The following is a 17,858-nucleotide window of genomic DNA, read 5'->3' on the forward strand; positions in this document are numbered from 1 at the left end:
GCTCATCTCGCTTTATTGGCCAAGGGAGCCGGTGTACAGCTTCCGGGTCATGTGGCCAGCATGACTAAGCCACTTCCGGCAAACCAGAGCAGCGCATGGAAACGCCGTTTACCTTCCCACGGAGCGGTACCTATTTATCTACTTGCACTTTGAGGTGCTTTCGAACTGCTAGGTTGGCAGGAGCAGGGACCGAGCAACAGGAGCTCACCCCATCGTAAATTAGGTCAAGCCTAAGTGTCTGTTTACTCAAGGCACAGTCATGGATACAGAGTCCAACCTCTTCGTTTCCAGCATCTGCTAATTAGCACATACTAAGTGAACAGAAAAATCTGTGAGGGAAGAAGTCCTAGAACTGTATCAGCAGACTTGTCTTTTTTGGAGTGGGGAGGGAGGGAACTCAGCACTGAACTTCTCAAGTAGACATATAAGCTTGATTACCAGCCTCTCTAACTGAGGGGGAGTGACCTAGTTAAGCCTGGCAGGACAGCTTACTCTATGGCGTTAACCCTTTCATGCATTAATTAGACTTAAACGTGTTGGCTATGCCCCTATGAGTTCTCAGGCATATTTTTAAGGGTAATTGGTTTTAATTCTTCGTTCTGGTCAAAGTCTTTTGTTAATTTTGCTAAGTAAGCAAGCTAGTTCACTTCTTAATATGATAAATTGATAAATTCAATCTCCAGGGAAGGCTGGGAGAGATCCCTGTCTGAAACCCCAGAAAACTACTCGTCATGGAAAATACTAAGCTAGATGGACCAATGACTCCATATAAGGCAGCTCCCTATGCTCCTTGTCAAACATATTTATGGAAAGAATGCGCTATGCCCTGTATAAATTTCGTTTCACCAACAGCTTGCAGAGAATAATTTCTGTAAACAATAACATGCACCATTAATTATTCTGCAGACACAGGAAACATTATACATAAACTGGGACAGTTTTTAGCCTGATACAGTTTAGCAGTCCATATTCACCAAATGCACTGCCAATGGGGACGGGGACTCTTGAAACCTGGCAAGAGTAAATTTGTACAGCTCACTTCAGCACAATTCCTGTGTCTCTGTCCACCCTCACTTTTAAGTATTTTGCTTTGCTTTCCAGTTGGATGCTATTAAAAGATATTCAGTGCATGCTAGCTGTCCCAGAGCATTCTGGATTACTGATATGGCAGTTCCAACTTTAAGAGCAGGGTTTTCCAAATCGCCAGCTGTTGTTGTGCTACAATTCCCATCATCCCTGACTACTGGCCCTGCTAGCTAAGGATGATGGGAGTTGTAGTCCAAAACCAGCTGAAGACCCAAGTTTGGAAAACCCCGTTTTAGAGCATGGTTTTTAGAGTCACTACAGGTTTCTCCAGGGTTCTTTATAAGGACCCACCTTGCTGACCAATTTGGACAGTTAATTTGTCCCACCTACCAGTCAATCATGTGAATAATAGGTGGACGGTCAAGTGGGCCCATGCAGTTCTTGGTCCAGAGCGAAAGGTGTTGCCTGTCTATGTACTAAATGTCTGAACTAATCATTTGCAGAGAACTGTTAAAATTAGGCCAAGCCCAACAAGCAGCCTTAGGGAATACATTGTCCATTTGAGGTATGCATTTTTTTTTTATTAAAAAAACAAACTACTAGGTGAAGCTGGCCTTGTGGTAGTATTAAATCCTCTGCATTCTACTGTTAACTTAGTGTCAGAACCCAACAACATATCCTATGTGGTGGGCAGGGGGAGAGATGGGAACAGAAACCATATTAGAAACTCTTAAGTGTGTTTCAAGTATGAATGGGAAGAGCCAACAATATCCTCTTGCTTATCCTAACAGAGTCAACAAAGATGTCATAGAGAAGTTGGAACAATGGTGGAGCTGAGATCAGTGCTGCTTTAGAATTAATGCAGAAAACTCCAGTGAAGATAGAGGGTGTGTGTGTGTGTGTGTGTGTGTGTGTGTGTGTGTGTGTAACAAGTGCTAGATCAAGTGCAAGCAGGAAGAAGGGTTGGACATTTGAGATGAAGCAAAACAGCACCTCACCTTTAGGTTGGTCCAGGACAGGATAGGCGTTAATTAGTGGTATCAAGGCCAATCAAGGATGCCCAACTTGAAGCCTATGATTTCTCCCCAATGGTTCTGTCAGAATGACAGAGCACCTGCTGCATCAAAAGCAGCACTCATATGCTCTTTGACCAGGGTAGCAAACCTTCCCAGGCCACTCTTTATCCAGGCCAAAAGCTGCAGAAGAGGGGATCACTGTTTGTCAATCAACATCAACACTCTGTTGCCCTACAGCTCCCATAATCTGTGACCATTGAGCAAGGCTTGCTGGGGCTGATGAGAGTTGCGAGTCCAACAACATCTGGAGAGCCACATGTTTTCCATTTTGGGGCTCGATGCAAACTTTCTATCTGCCACTGGGAGAAGCATAGCTGGCTCTTTCAGATTCTTAAGATACACACAAAAATGGTTCATCATTGCTAAAGTATTGCCATGGGATACAGAGAGCTCCCTGCTAGGACATGACAGCTTGCATAAGAAGAGGTTTTATAATACCAGATGTGTTTATATACTGTTCCCCTGAGTCAATTCTCACTTTTGTACAGGGTGGATAAATAAACCAGATTTCTTTTTTAAAAATTCAGTTATGAGTTTGCTTTCAAAATAAATTGATCTTAAATGCAATCTGCACTTAATGCAAATATAAGAAGATGACCCACTTATGAGATGCTAATTTATTAGTAAACTAGGGATAAATCATAATCACCAGTCATTACACATCCCAATACGTCATGAATATATGGCTTGTTATCTGGACCAAGGACCGGCAAGTTAGCCCAGTGATGGATCACCATGTGAAATTTTATTCTTATTTCATGCCAAACTCCAATTAGCTCGGAGTCAGTAAATATTTATGATTAGCTCATTGCTAACCTTCTAGAAGAGGTCACATACCAGCAGTCGGAAGGGCCAGTGTGGGTGGGTCAACCCACTCTCATACACATATAACACACACTTCCATTCATACACATCACAACTTATCACACCACAAATACCCCCCCCCATATTAGGCTTGAAAAAACATTTGAGTTTCCCCCAATTCTAATTGTGAGGAGGAAGGGGAGATCCTCACAGAGACTGCAGGGCATGACTATCATACGTCCTACCCCAGCTGCAAGATACACAAAGATCTCCCCACTCTGGAAGCAATTCGGCTTGAAAAACAGTCTCATTGCTCCAATGGGGTACCTTACCAAGCCTAATTGCTGTGATGGAGGGTTGCAGGACAGTTGAGCATGTCCGCGAGGCTGCACTTGGGCAGCCTGTATCCCAATTTATAACCAAGCATCAGCCAAAAACCATTGACATTCACTTTCCATCTCATGGTCTGTCTCCACTAAGGACCACCTGTCCTTGTGTCTGAATGAGATTGATGTTTTGTGGTGGGGGGTGGGCAGGGCAGTTATATGCCCCACATGTGTTTATTTTCATTAAATACATTTACGGTGATGCAGTGCTATAACAGTGCTACAGTCATCCAGTTCTTCCCATTAACAAAGAGTAAATTTAATCTAAAAATAAGCTTTTTCTTTTTTCTTTTAGACCACACTTAGGAAATGTATAGTGTACCATCTGAAAGTTCTAGGTCATTTTTTTATGGTAACAGGAACCTTGGTGTGATATTTTATTTAGACAGTATATAATAATAAATGGAGAATTTGGGTTTTAATTGATTACTTGACATAGACTTTCTTCTTGGTACCGTATTTTTCGCCCTATAGGACGCACTTTTTCCCCTCCAAAAATGAAGGGGAAATGTGTGTGCGTCCTATGGGGCGAATGCAGGCTTTCGCTGAAGCCTGGAGAGTGAGAGGGGTCGGAAGAATTTTTTCCCCCTTTATTTCCCACCAAAAAAACTAGATGCGTCCTATGGGCCGGAGCGTCCTATGGGGCGCAAAATACGGTAATTTAAATTGCTGATCTAAATTACTATGGTTTAAATCCATCCATCCTAGTCCCCCCCCCCCCGAGACTATCACTAAATTCCAGGTCTGAGAAGTACACAATTTCAACAGCCAGGGAAAGATCTAAGTCCAGAAATTGAAGGTCATACTTCAAGTACAATATTTACAGAAGGCAGCTACTGAGGCAACCCTCCCCAACCGTTGCAATATAAAGAATAAAAACTTTTGAATTTTTTTTTAAAAAAAGAAATGAAGCAGATTTAAAAGAATTTGGTAATTATTTTAATTCAAAATGACCCAACGCAAAACCTTACATTACAAAAGGAAGAACAAAATATGTTACGATGCTGCTAACACAGAAAGAACTGCATGGAAGATAAGAATGGCGGGCAAAATGGTACATCATCCTTCTCACAGTGAAATTTGCAACAAACTGACCATATCGAGTTAGACTGGGATTTCAGGTTTCATTATCCCACCCTTCATTAAAACCTGACATAAAATCCACAGCAAAGGTCTCCATCTCAGGCTCTGCTGAAAGGAACTGGAGCTTGCCACAGACGAGAACCACCAATTTACTTCAAGTGTGCTTCTGTAGGCAACATTCCCAGTGGACTATATTCTCAGTCACTTGAGGCTGGTGCAAACGAAATGCTGGCTCTCTGTAAGGTAAGCCATGATTTGTAAACATGGCTTTGCTTAAGGAATGTGGGTCCTTCTCACTCCTTCTCTATCAGGGATTATTTCCTTCTCGTTCTCCAGTGTCAGCTTTAACTATGGTTGAAACATTGCACCTGCACTGTGGTTAATGCTAAAATAAGGTTGCCATCTTAATCTGACACAGACAAGGGGAATCCTGGTTAGCACTGGTGCAGATATAGCATTAAACTGAATGGGGTTAGTGGAAGAGAGTTTGTGCTTAGAGAAGGAAAAACTTGTTCATGTAGCTGGCTTCTAATTTGCAAATCAACACTTGCAGGGAGCCACAGTTACTCCTACACTGGGCATCTTTGTGTGTATGAAGTACCAAAAACCAACAAATACAAAATGTTGTGTCTTCATGCTGTCCCTATGAGGGCAGATTGTTCCTAATATGAATAATGAAATAAGTCAAAAATGAAAAATGAAACAGAAGCCTTGGGAATTTACAAATATGGTCTCTAATATTGTAAATAGATTAGAAATATGGTAATTAAATAATCTAAAAAACAGACTCTTACTCTGCTGTACATTTATAAACAGAAATATTTACAAAACTCTGGTTTTGTTTTTAAAAGAATGAGGTTTGTGGTTTGCTAATGATCTTCATCTTGTCCATTTCTTTGGTGTGTTTGCCAATTTGTGTTTTGTTTTTTTAAAAAAAGCTATATAAAAATGTTTAATATTAAAGAAGTGGGATAAATGCTCTTATCTTTTTTCTTTTTTGGAATTTAAGCCAAAACATTTAATGGAAAGCTTCCATCATTTTTTAGTGGTAAAACCAAAATACATCAACATCATTTCATTCTGATTCTCTTCTCAAAAACAAGTTATGTTTGCTCAAAGAGGTACAAATCTTTCAGGCTGTATAACCCCTAATTAAGTTGGGCTTGCATGGAGATATGCACAATGCACATTCTGCCCTTTGGCCCCAATTCAACATGGTGCATATGCTATGGAATCTCCTGTACATTAAAAGGAAAGAAAGACGACCAACTACCCAGTTAATAAGTCAAAGGTTTGATTTTCTTAGGAACTGGGACCGAAGGTTGCCCCTCCCCACTTTGCCTTCAGCTAGTCAAATGGCTTTACTGAAATAATGGATAACACAGTAGGGTTAAGGGAATTTTACTTTATGGCCTAAGATGTACTTCATTCAAAGTGTGTCAATTATTAAAACATTGGGGCAGGGGGAGAGACACGAAAACAAACCTCAAACAAATAAATAAATGGAATTATACATTTCATTAAATAGCACTTTTGTTATCAGCAATACATTTTATATATATTTTTTGAAGTCACAGCAGCAAGACAGAATAAAATTCACCTTACAGTTGATCCCTGAACCAGTAAAGACTACTAGGCTGGTAAGAATGCACCATCACTTTAAGAAAGTCAACCAAACTGATAAAAGCCTGAATCTCCAGTAAACTGGATTGGGGCCTTAAGATACCAAAGAACATAAAAATTAGAAGAGATGGGGAAGCTTTTGTGAACATTTCCTTGAAGATTAAAACAGACGAGTTGCTCCTAGCTCCTTACCACAAGAAACAGGGACCTTGTTGTCCAGACTTGCAAAACCCTTGTATTCACTAAAGACCATCTGATGAAGCATACATAGCTTGAATGCTGTTCCAATTAAGGGCAAACTAAATAGAATAGAACAGAATGATGTACTAGTTGGCCACTGAAATTCCATTTTTTAAAACAAACAACATACATTCCTCTTAAGTAGAATCTTGATAAGAGAGGGGGGAGGTATGTGTGTTGGGAGGAAATATCTTGCACTCTAAGTCAGTGCTTGCTGAGCAAAAAGTTGTCATTTGCTACCTTAGTTCCTTGTAATTGATTGACAGCAACAGGATTGATGCTTATGAGAATGGAAATTAATGCTGCAGTCATGTACCATTGATTACATAGCTCTATTGATCCTAAATTACTGACTTCTGTTCCCCTTTAAGAAACGAGTGGTGGGAAAGTGATTGGAAACTGCAGAGAGAACTAATAATGTTCCCCAAGTGCAATCTATGTTGAATCTCAGATGGAACCCCAAAGCTCAGGATGCTAAAGCCACTGACATACAGAAGATAACTTTTATAAACTCATTTTCTTTGTAATCTCAACTCCTATCAAACTGCAGGCTTTACCTAAGGTATGACTAGTAACCTGTGCCATAATTAAACATGTGCCAGTTTCAGCCTAAAAAGCACAGGCTGGGTTCTTGCAGATTTAGATTTGTGCTCAGAAGCTTATCATCTTCCAAGTGAGAAAGTCTCATTACAGTGCGGTTATATATAGAATCTTCAAAATAATAAAGGTCCAGGTGCTGCGGCTAAGTTTTCTATGGGTATGGCCAATTATTTATGCTTCAACATACTTATGGAACTTAATCGTTCACACAAGGTTCCCCTTTAGATCTGTGACCTACAGATTTATGGTAAATTTTACACAGATCTGCCTGTCAGCAAAGGTATTTTGAGATGCTGTGTTTACACCACAGCCCATAAGAACAAATTAGGGGTTTGGTGAATCAGCCCAAAGTCCTAATTAACATCAAGCAAGCTGAAAACACAACAGGTTTCAGGTTATGGAGCCCTTTTCAAAATATGGAAACTCAATTGCTAGGCCAGATTCTGGTTTTAAGAATACCACAGATTAGCCTCTTGCATGGGGGTGAGGGGTGGGGAGGAAGAAGTGAGCCACAACAGTCCAAACTAGATGCCTTTGAAATTTGGGAGGGGTAACAAAAATATCTATATATATATATCCCAATAAGCAAGCAGCAATTCCAATAAGTAACGAACATCATATTGAGACCAGGGTAGGAATGTGTGTGAGTCACATGTGTGATGGAGAAAATATAAATCGGGGGGGGGGGATTATTGCATATGAGAAACAGGATGGATCGGCTTTGAAATTAGATTAGTTTTCCGTTAATGTTTTTATAAAAAAAGAAATACAGAGAGACCACAGAGGCATCTGAGCAGTGTAAAACCTAATTACAAACAGCAGCGAACATACTGGCATCAAAGGAAGGATAAGACATATGGACATCGGAACTACAATTATTATGTTAAAGATCCAACTTGGGTTTTTTTTTAAGAAAAAGGAAGAAAAGGAAAAAAAAAACAATGAAGGTGGCAACGTTTCCAAAGAGCTATCGTGTTTATAGTAAACTCTGAACACCCTAGTTACAAGCCTGAGCCATGATTCTGAGAAAAGCACCTTATGGGTATAAAATAGTGACCATATGGAATCCAGTCAATTGTCAGGACTCCTTATGAGGAATAAGCGGATACCCATCTTGGTCCTTGGCACGGGAACAATGCTAGTGGACTTAATCCAGGAAGCACTGCTGCTATGTAGATCCTTCATTTCAGAGGGTCCTGCCTAGGATTCCCCATGGAACAGAGGCTATACAACAGTAGCGTGTTGTGGGTTACTTCCTTAAGTCTCCTACACTTTTACTTTGTTTAGCATTCACTCAGCCATCTCACAGTATTACACATGCTACATTGGGGTACGGGAAGGATCCATTTGAACAACTGACATTCTGTCTTCATTTCAAAGCTGCAAGTTTAAGTGTTTTAAAAATAAAAAAAATAAGATACTCACCCCTGTAGAGAGGGGTTGGGGAAACCAGACTACAATCGTAAAGTTGTATAGAGAGCTTGGATCTTGTAAACTTGGACCAAGAAATAATAAAAAAGTAAGACCTTCTAGCATTTGGTATAAAACACCCCCCTCCCAAAGAAATTGTATACCTGCCTTCTGACTTCTCGGGGAAAACAAAAAATCAGAAATTGCATAGGATATACGTTGTGCAAGGTGACCAGCCTTTGAAAGGTATCTGGAATATAAACTAATCTTGCTTATCGTCCAACGTTTTTGCAAAAATGTCAGATATCGTCAAATTTGTGTTTTAAGTAGTCTTTCATAACCTTGGCAATTGGTAGTTCGTCAAGTAGTTTGAGGTTTTGAAGGCCTATACACTGGCGGATTTTAATTCGGCATAGATCTTGTAAGTTCCGTGGCTGCCCTGAAAAGAAGATAAAAAGAATATGCCATCATTAAAAAGTAATTGAAAGCTGAAAGCTGAAACAAACAAGCAGAAACTCTCACAAGCACTATGAAGCAGAACAGCTAAATGTGTAGACCTAGAAACTGGTTTTCGTGTGTTCAGTTAAATGTCAGGTTTCAGCTAAACTATCCAAGTTACAAACAATTAGCAGCAGGTCTCAAGCAGAAGTCTTTCCCAGCCTTGCTACCCAATAGCCTTTTAAGGATGCCATAATGAACCTTGAACCTTTTGCATGCCAACTAACTATTACTATGCTCTAACACTGAGTTGCTCCCTTCCAGAGTTGCCCAAGAACAAATTTTAAGCTAACTGCAGAATGAGATGAACAGAAATAAAAAAAAAGCATTGCCAACTCCATATAGACATTTGCTTTTAACCACTAGTGCATGATTTTATATTCACATAAATTTATGGTATTTAAAGGCAAAAACTGAAAATCCCAGAGAGATTTCATGAATATTGGGGGGGGGGGGGAGAGAGAGAAAGAGAGGAGATTTTCTCCTTTTCTGGACATACTACAGTGATTGCTAACAACTACAGTTCAGGAAATTTTCAAACAGTATTATCTCAATAGTGTTCAGACATTCACAACATTTGAATTGGATTGTCACATCAGCATTCACAAGTGTACATTGAAAGTTGAACATTGACTGTAGCCTACAGAAAAACATCTCACATCCAAATCTGCAACAGATCTCCTGAATAAAATGGAAGGGGGTTGGCAGACAATCCACATTTAGGGCAGAATTCCTTAAGAGCTGATTATTAAGCGTCTTGACATTTCCCCCTGATAAGCTGAAGAGCATTTCCTGGGAATGTGCTAACAATGGACATTTCCAGTGTTAAGCACCAGTTGCCACATCTATTGGCTCTTGGTGTCTAGAGAACTTACTCATTCTTGGTTGCATTTGAATGAAAAAGGGAGGGGAGGGGAGGATTATAGACCAACACCAGTGAACCTTCATTTGGCAAATGTAAAATGTTATTAATAATCGGGCAAAAGCAATACAAGTGAAGAAGGCAACAAATCAAGCTCTATCTAATGATGATTAAGAGGTAATACTAAGTGCAGAACCTCTGCCAAGTTTGGAAAGATTAAAAGGGAGATTAAACATGACAATTAAAAGACTTCCAAAGCCAGCACATTCAGAAATACAATGGTATCAAAACTAATTCCATTAACCCTTCTCTGTCTGCTTCCAATGATGGCACATGTTTGAACCATCAAATTTAATGAAGGCTCTTATTAGTAAGTTTTATTCTAGAAGTAGAGGCAGCAGCTGTCTGTTCCTTTGGTACAGGCAACAGTTAAAAAGCCTGATTTAAGCAAACACTTATAACCCACCCTATCCCAGGGGCTCAAGTTCAGTGAATGCAATACTACTTCAAAGAGACAGAAGCTGAGAACTGTCAAGCTGGGTACTCCGAAAACTGCATTTGCTGTCAGGTGAGCCTGCCCACCTTTTCCGGGGGGGGGGGGGGGAGGAGGCAGCTAACAAGTTCCATTTCCAACACAGACCAGAAACAGCAACTCACTTCCAGGTGTGTATTTTGTACACCTGTATATGGCTGGAGGCCACCTCACCAGTACAAGTGACTTAGATCATCAAAAGGTGCGACCATTTCATAACTGTTCAGCAAAGTCTGAGAATTCTGACTATTTGGAACGTTAACCAATATTACCACAAACCTATTCGGAAATGCATGTCGAAAACATTACTACATAATAAATTCCAATTTGATTTTGTGACTGTTATTTTCTCAACTAATAAGGATTTGGAATTTCAATGTTCTTTTTTATACTGATTTGTTGCAATATAAATTATAGTATGTAAGGGATAGTGAAATATAGTATTTAGCTGAAAAATGTTTATAGTTTACAAACTGTCCTGCATTGATGCAACATTATGCACTTCATTTTCTACAATTTTCTTGTATACGGGACATGCACAATATATATTATGTGAGATATGATTGGGTGGTATTGAAATATGATTATTTGAAAAAGAATTCTGAAACAAATTGATATGATACTGATTCTGTCTGTGGGATAGATGAAATGAAAGATTTATAGTTAAGATTGTCCTGCTAATATATTGGGGAGTGAATGATTCAAAGTTGATTTGTGGATATGACTCCAAAAATTCCTGAGAAAATTAATTGGGTAAGAGATCCCAATATAGTCTCTTGAGGAAAGGGAAAAAATATTTAAAGAAGGAATTCAAACTTTCAGAAGATAGACACACAGATAAAGAATTGAAAGAATATACTGAGAAACCTAAGAGTGTCAAAAAAGATTAAAAACATCAATGAATAAAGTACATGTTTATGTAAACAACTTTAAAGAACTTGGTGATAAATTGGAAAGTTTAGTTCAAAGAGAGAATGATTTTGGGGATATTGTTCCTCAAGTGCATTATCAAAGTGCATTAGGATGTGCTCAAGCTGAAAAATGGTTGAGATTAAAATATTTGATATATTCAATATTTTTAGAGTTTTAGATTTAAATAAGAGATCAGCTTATGATTTTATATGATTATGCATAACTGCAACGTAAAGATACAGCGGGAATTCCATATGTTCCTTTCAATGTGCCCAATTCAACATACGAGTCCTCACTCCAAAGTTCTCCCCTCATGAGGCATAATGGGCAGCTATCATGAGCAGGGCCTTTTCCAAACTGGCACCCACCATGTAGAACATCCTATCAAGTGTGATCTGTCAGACTCCAATACTTTGATTTTATGTGGTTGGTTAAAAAATGGCTCTTTAGGAGGGCATTTGGGGTTAACACATAGGAAGCTGCCTGATGCAGAGACAGACCTCCAGTCCATCAAGTTCAGTACAGTATTGCCTACATTGATTAGCAGCTGTTCTCCAGGGTTTCAGACTAGGAACATTCTGAGTCCAATCTCAAGATGCCAAGGATTGAATGAAATACTTTCCATATGTAAAGGAGATGCTCTTCCTCTGAGCTATAGCCCTTACCAAATACTTGTCTTACAAAATTTCTGCTTTCCCCCTTATAACTGTGGTTTTATGAATTACTTTCCTTGATTAACACTGTTCCTAAATTTCTTCCATTTCAGAAATTATTTAAAAAGCTGGGCTGTCATCTTTTTGCTGCCATATTGTTTGATGTTCTAATATGTAAGCTACTTTTGAAGTTTTGGTTTTTTTAAAAAGTTACTTAAATAAATAAAATAAACTCGTAAATTAAGACATGACTAAATCAGAAATATTTCAATTTATCAGCTGTAAAGTGAAAGTAGCAGCTGTTATTCTTAGTTACAATGGACAAAGCATTTATCAGAAGGAGAAATAAAAATTTTACCGGATTTTCAGTCAGCTTTATTAAATAGAAGTAGAGTATTTAGATTTTTGGACAGATACACTTTGGATTATGTTTGAAATAAATGGGTCGTATTTAAATTGATAGTATCTCTCAAGAAGGTAATAGGTAATGGTAGAAGCAAGTAATGGCACTAAAACAATTATATATTTTCGAGGTACTACATGTATATTAAGAGATTGGATTTTTTTTCATAAATTCAAATTAATATTCATGTTGGTTAGTTGAGATTTTTTATATATATAGATGATGCCCCAGTAGTATAACTGGATGCTTGTAAATACAGTAGTCAGATGGAAGACTGTATGTGAAAATTAGATAAGCTTCTATTACTCGATGAGAAACTGTTAGAACAAAACAAGCCACAGAAAATCAAATCTCTTAATATACATTTAGTACCTCGAAAAGATATAATTATTTTAGTTAGTGCCATCACTTGCTTCTACCATTACATATTACCCTCTGAGATACTATCAATTCAAATACGACCCATTTATTACAAACATAATCCAAAGCATATCTGTCAAAAATCTAAATACTCTAAAAAGCTAGATTAAAAACTATGGCAAAATATTTGTAATTCAGCAGGGGCAGGAGGGGGGGAAAGGAGGAAAGATCTGGGATTGCACTGGCTATATTACATAAGCCTTGTAAAAGGTATGTGTGAGTTTGCCGCATTTTTCAATGTGTTATAGTAAGTGCTATGCTGAACCTGATCAGCTTTCGTGAAGTTCTTCACCTGTATTTTCTCCCTCTTTTGTGAGTATGTGGTGAAATTCTTCACTACTGTGGGACTGGTTTCATACCCATATTCCAAATTCTATAATGTTATAACTTAATTTTATCTGTGATTCTGAGAATCAAATTTGTGAAACTCCATTTGATAAAAAATAGCTTTTAATGACCTTCTGAGAATATACGTTCAGGTATGTTTAAGCCATTATTCATCATTTTTGGTATGATCCCGCAATTGTTTTGTTAGCCTTTTCCAGTGTATTAATGTTTATTCCTAATGTTATGCAATTTCAATTTTAGCTAAAGGAAACAAAAAAGTAAGACAGAAAACACTGTGCTCTAAAGATTTGTTTTGGAAACTAAGGGGGGGAAAGGGAACTGAAATGCTGATGCAATCATTAACAGCCTCCTAATTCATTTATTTCTCCCATCTTTCACTAGGCAAGGCGTTTCCTCCATCCCTAACCCCATTTGGGGGAAGAGGCTAGGGCTCCATCCTCAAGGAGGAAGAGGGAACGATGTATCTGGCTGTAGCAGGGCGAGCCTGTGGTGACCCCCCTCCTCTGGGTGAGGAGGGTGAACCATTTATTTGGGATCTTGATGGTCCACCCCCATGTCAATTGTGGGGATGGACAATTTGTGGCTACCCTCTGGGGTAAGTCGGCTCCTTGTATTGCTGTTGATATGTTCCACATATGAGTTCCGGCACAACTGGATGGTGTCTGACAAACGCAAAATAAAATCTCAGAGAGGGAACAGTGACTGAGAAATCTAATTAAATTACAGTGCTTTCCATTCATACAAATATTTGTTTCTACTCACCTCCCCACAAGTTAACTCCTCTCTTAGACTCTTCCCAAGGAAGCCCAATTCTCTATACAAACATTACTTCCATGTGAGAAGTGTGAGAAGTCTTTGCATTTACATTCTCCCAGAATACAGGAGTACGTATGTCAAAATAGCTGTGTTTATATGCCTTGGGAACCCACCGTCAACACTTTCACGATAGTGTGTGTGTGTGTGTATATGACGAAGCAGTTGTAGTTTCATGAGTGAGGTCACATCTGTGTAGAAAATAGTCTCATGCAAATTTCTGTGGTAATTAATAAAACTGTCTTGATGTAGTGGTCAGTGACAGGCTATAACCAGGGAGATTCAGCTTCAATTCCCAGCTCAACCTACCTCATATGGCGGCTGTGTGGTTGAAGGGAAAGGGAGGAACCTGGTGCATGACCCCAAATTTGTTGGAGGAAGAACAGAACATAAAAAATGCAATATAGTAGATTAATGCTTCTAGACCTGATCATTAGACAAGATACTGGAGAACATATTGCATATATTACATATCCAATAGAAGTTGAACAACAAGCATAGAAATTTCTTTCCTGAAAGCACTGGGACTCCAATCTAAGCACTGCTTTCTTTATGCATATAATGGGGCCACGATGCACAGCTGCACAGCTAGCCTTACATTACAAAGACTTAAGAAAACATGAATTTGTGCTAAAAATGACCTTATGAGTCACCCCTCAGCCTGCATATTCACTCATCATAGATAAAACCAAGAGATTCCAGAACACAGAAATCAACAGTGTTGTGACTTTTCCATTAAGTGGTTTTGATATTATTCTGCAGTCTTTATAAATAAAGTATACGAATGAGTTACTACCATAAGCTTCACTTGACTTTAAAAGTAAGTTTGCATATTATGTTACCACAAGAAGCATTTTTAAAATAATCTGAATGGCAGCCACCTTTGAACATTTTTCTGTTGTGGGAAAGGACAGTGAGAGTTGAAACCTCAGCAATTTAAGACCTGCTTAGGGGAACCCTTTAGAAACGCTAACTTCTCCTGCTGTGTTAACCAAATCTGGCCATTCTCCAAAAAGAAGCTGATTCCTACGAGTGAATAGTCTAACAGGTATATGTTAACAGTGTATTTTCCAGTATATTTCATCTGACAGCAAGCACAGACATGTTATAGTTATCATTTGAAGTATCTGAGGGTGGGTGGGTTGTTGTTTTAATGAAGCAGATACGGCAAGGAGAAAGTAAAAAAACAAAAAACAAAACAATGACAAAAAACTCCATTGCAAACAGGAAGGCAGGCACAAGACTAAGACAACAGCCCAAAGACCTAACTATTTTAATTAGAGTCTACAATTCAGCCGTTAATAAGTTCGTAGTGCCTTTGAGATTCAGTTACCCAGCACCTTTAATATTATCCTTATACTTGTAATATATGGCAATTTGAAGTCTACAGAAGTTACTAGACCACAAAGTTTCTTATAGAAGCAGAAAAATCTTTTTTTTAAAAAAAGACCCAAAAGCTCCCATCCCTAACAACTTTTTGTAATGTTTTCCAGCCTGACCTAAATATACATTTTTTTGTTCACCACAGGCAACGAAACCTGCTGTGATTTTCAAGCCTATCTAGCAGCTAGATTTTCAAAGTAGTCATCATATTGTTGTAAGCGAACACCTGCCCTGCTCTGAAAATCCATTCCCATACTAGGGACATGGAATACTTTTCAAAATCTTGTTTCTAACAGCCTGGGAAGGGAGGACGGGACAACTTCTAAGTTGTAGAAAACTGATACCAAGCAGTATTGTATTTAAAGCATTTTAAGTTACTTTTTCCAAATGCTGAAATGCAGAAATCAAAAAATGAAATATGTACGATACCAAACCTCCAAGAGATATATTAAAATAAAGATAGCTATAAGATAGGGGAAAAAATGAGGGCACAAGGAGAAGGGGACGACAGAGGACGAGATGGTTGGACAGTGTTCTCGAAGCTACAAACATGAGTCTGACCAAACTGCGGGAGGCAGTGGAAGACAGGAGTGCCTGGCGTGCTCTGGTCCATGGGGTCACAAAGAATCGGACACGACTAAATGACTAAACAACAACACAGTATAGGATTAAAAACTCTACTTTTGAGTTTGCACAAGATCTCTGGTATGCTCAGCGAGGTGCCTTCCCCCACCCCAACCCTGAAAGCTAGATTTCCTCAAATCTAAAGCCCTGTCCAGGCAATACAGAGAACATGAAAGAATTGCATGAAGCATGTAGGGTGAATGAAGGTGCATGCTGGCCCCACCTTCACCATCCCCATCTATGCCTCGATCTTTCTGTGTTGAGCAGAAAAATCTAAAACTGGCTAGCGAGCACACTCAATGCAATGCGTTTAGAAACCTTCCCATTTTTTTTGGAAACTGGGTAACACAAATATGTTCAGCTGAGCCAGTGTGCAACTTCCCTTCAGTCTCTCTCGTTGAATTAAAAAAGTTCAGGGTGGAGTGGGCAGAGGCAGTGGGGCGGCATGTATATACCCTACACACTTTATGCCCCCATGCATTTTTAACTGCCAGAACAGGTCTGTAAATCCAATCCTTTTCAAAATAGGTTTGTGATGCAGAATGGGGAGGATGAGGAACACAAATTAAAAACGTATTTTGGCATGTAGAACTAATTTTGCAGTTATTTGGATTCTAGCAAATTTTAAAAACCCTCTCCCTCCCTCCCAAATCAATCAAATAACCATTAGCTCATCAACACATTTTTTAAAAAAACACTTCCTCACATCTGATGAGCAAGCATTCCAAAACCAGAGGACACTTTGGCAAAGGACCTGCTCCTCCATGCTGCTGGCCTAATTTGATGCACCGATGGATTAGTGAGCAGGGCCTATTGACATATAGGCATATATATGAGGACATAGTCAATTTATTATGGACTTTAAGCACCATCACAACTTTAGTCACTCTAGACTTTTCAATAGCACACAAGTCGTTCCCCAGATCAGGAACAGTCCCATTACAGGATCACAAGAGCAGCAACTGACCTGCAAACTAGACCAGAAGCATAAAATTTGGTTTTCTGTCTGCAGTCTATATGAGGAATAAAACCATCATTGTCAAAAGATAAACTGGTCTAAAATTAAAATACGAATGAATCAAGAGTATCAAAAGCAGAGCAATTACGTATTTTCATATGCTGGTATATTTCTCCTTCTCTAGTTTTCCTTGATTGATTGCTGATTGGTGAAATCATTTTAGTTGTGCAAGAGTGTCAATTTTAAAAAATAAAATAATTGCCCTACTTGCCCCCAAAAATCTACCTCCTGCAGCTTGCTTTAGATTCTTGTGGCCAATGATATAACACAGCTTTATAAAAGAAAAAATTCTCTCTCCCAGAAGAGTTACCTCAATGGGAGAAAGCTAGTGTTTAACCCTCCATTTCAAATGCATACCAAAGCCTGGTTTTAAATGATAGTTTGAGACCAGAAACAATGAGGTTCTTTCTCCAGTATAACATTTCTTATACTTAGCATAGATTAAAAAGAACTTTCCATCACTGCAAAATTTTGCACTGATCATTTGGATGCCCACAAATACCCAACGTTTCCACTGAAGGCAAAGAAGTGCTTTGTCTTTTTGTTTTTGTTCCACCCCCCCACCCCACAAAAAAGTAACAACCTAAAATGCAATATAATTCCACATAGCTGGAAAAGAGCAGACTTTTCCCCCTTTACCCACCACCATTCTTCTTTCAAAAAATGTTTTGTTTCTCAAAAGGAATGTGAGATCATAGCTCCCCCCCATAAGAAACATTTCCCCTCCCCGCCCCACACCCACAAAGCACAGAATCTATGGAGAACATTATTCCAAATGTGAGTTAGATAGATGCCATGTTTTGTCTAGCTAGTATAGGTACTCATGAATTTGGTTAATAATAAATTTCAAGGTAGCGATGAACTATATTTGATGTTACTGTGATCTACTGTGTAAAAGGCTCCAAAACAGTAATATTAAGCAAAAAAAAGGGGGGGGGAAGATAGGTGTGAAATTAAAGTTAAAACTAATTTATATCTGCTTTAAAAATACATATAAAAACCAAAACCTCTGTCATTAGATAATTCAGGTGAAATCTGCAAGTTAAAACGCCATCATAAATGGGCACCAGTCCCAGAAAGCTGTTTTAAGGAAAAGGAAATTGTCATTATTTTGATTGCCTCTGTGATTTATATCAAGTGGAGA

General features: G+C 38.7%; 1 protein-coding gene across 6 annotated transcripts in view; it reads right to left on the reverse strand.

Moving 5' to 3' along the window:
• Positions 1–4,208: 4,208 nt before the first annotated feature.
• The window catches only part of ASB7 (ankyrin repeat and SOCS box containing 7), a 39,517-nt gene continuing 25,867 nt past the window's right edge, over positions 4,209–17,858 (reverse strand). For all 6 annotated transcript variants that reach the window (XM_053364896.1, XM_053364899.1, XM_053364898.1 and 3 more), the window contains one exon: positions 4,209–8,687. In XM_053364896.1, coding sequence (XP_053220871.1) covers positions 8,548–8,687 — 140 coding nt within the window. In that variant the 3' untranslated portion in view covers positions 4,209–8,547. The remainder of the gene's footprint in view (positions 8,688–17,858) is intronic.

The sequence above is a fragment of the Podarcis raffonei genome, chromosome 14 (assembly GCF_027172205.1).
Source record: "Podarcis raffonei isolate rPodRaf1 chromosome 14, rPodRaf1.pri, whole genome shotgun sequence".
Taxonomy (NCBI): domain Eukaryota; kingdom Metazoa; phylum Chordata; class Lepidosauria; order Squamata; family Lacertidae; genus Podarcis; species Podarcis raffonei.